Source organism: Sinocyclocheilus grahami, unplaced genomic scaffold, assembly GCF_001515645.1.
Source record: "Sinocyclocheilus grahami isolate Dianchi unplaced genomic scaffold, SAMN03320097.WGS_v1.1 scaffold42377.1, whole genome shotgun sequence".
Lineage (NCBI taxonomy): Eukaryota > Metazoa > Chordata > Actinopteri > Cypriniformes > Cyprinidae > Sinocyclocheilus > Sinocyclocheilus grahami.
Window position 1 is genome coordinate 1 of NW_015524194.1, and position 1,173 is coordinate 1,173.

The 1,173-nt window shown below is 36.2% G+C and overlaps 1 gene segment (V, D, J or C); it reads left to right on the forward strand.

Annotated features, from left to right (window-relative positions):
- The first annotated feature begins 134 nt into the window (after window positions 1–134).
- Window positions 135–1,120, forward strand: LOC107580736 (T-cell receptor alpha chain V region PHDS58-like). The segment is given in 3 exon segments: window positions 135–187; window positions 300–647; window positions 1,032–1,120. Coding segments are annotated over 3 exon segments (483 nt in total).
- The last annotated feature ends 53 nt before the right edge of the window (window positions 1,121–1,173 follow it).

The window sequence follows — 1,173 nt, forward strand, 5'->3', positions numbered from 1 at the left end:
TTATATTTACATTGTTAACTCTGTTCATCTGACAGTGCACCGAGCTCCTCCTCATTATCACTAACAACACCAAGGCTTTGAATAACAGATCACGCTTTCAGGACTGAATCATACTGCTTGGATATACCATTCTCTCAAACAATGAAACTATGGTTGGAAATGTTGGTTTTTGCACTGGTTATTGCTGGTATGTAAAGTAAATTTCTTTACGTTTATTTATTTATTTAATAATTATTTATTTTAATTTGTGCATATTTATTTATAGTACCATTTGTAACATGATTATAATGTATTTGCAGAATGTAGACCAGAGGATACAGTTGATCAGCCAGATAAACATGTAACTGAAGCTGAAGGAGGATCAGTCACATTACAATGCAAATATACTGCAACTACAACAGCACCAGAACTCTTCTGGTACATCCAGAGAGCAAATGACATTCCTAAATACATGCTGAGGAAAAGCAAATACGGAGGACATCAGGCCACTGAGTTCCAGGAGAGATTTCACTCTGAAGTATCATCAGATTCAGTTCCACTGATGATCAAGAATCTGCGTGTGTCTGACTCTGCTGTGTACTACTGTGCTCTGCAGCCCACAGTGACTGAAACACACTCAGCTCTTACAAAAACAAAGCTTGCTCTATGTTGGCAGAAAAGGGGGCAGGTCTTGATATCACAATCCACACCCACATTATTAATATAAAGCACATAAGTTCCCTGGTGCATTCATTATAAACAATTATGGTAGGCTATAATTTATAATTCAAAGCAACATAGAAGGATCAGACACTTTTTAAAACAGTTCAGATCTGAAAAATCTAAATGGAAAGATATTTATTGATCCTCATAATCATATCAGGTAAAGCACACTTTTAGCAGTTCTTAAACAGTATTCAACATGTTAAGCAGTGAATTCAGTGATTAGAGAGAACATTTTACATCAATTACATGCATGTGTGATTCTTAACGTCTCCTTTTTAGTTTCACTGAAAGGACTGCGATTGTGACGTGTCTTATATTACTTCCAGGTGTGTTTTCTGACACCATTGGACCAAATGAAGAGGATGAGTATAATCAGGAAAAACAGAGAGTCTGTGACACTGAGATGCTCATATGATACAAGTGGCAATAATATTTTGCTTTACTGGTACAGACAGTATACTAACCGAG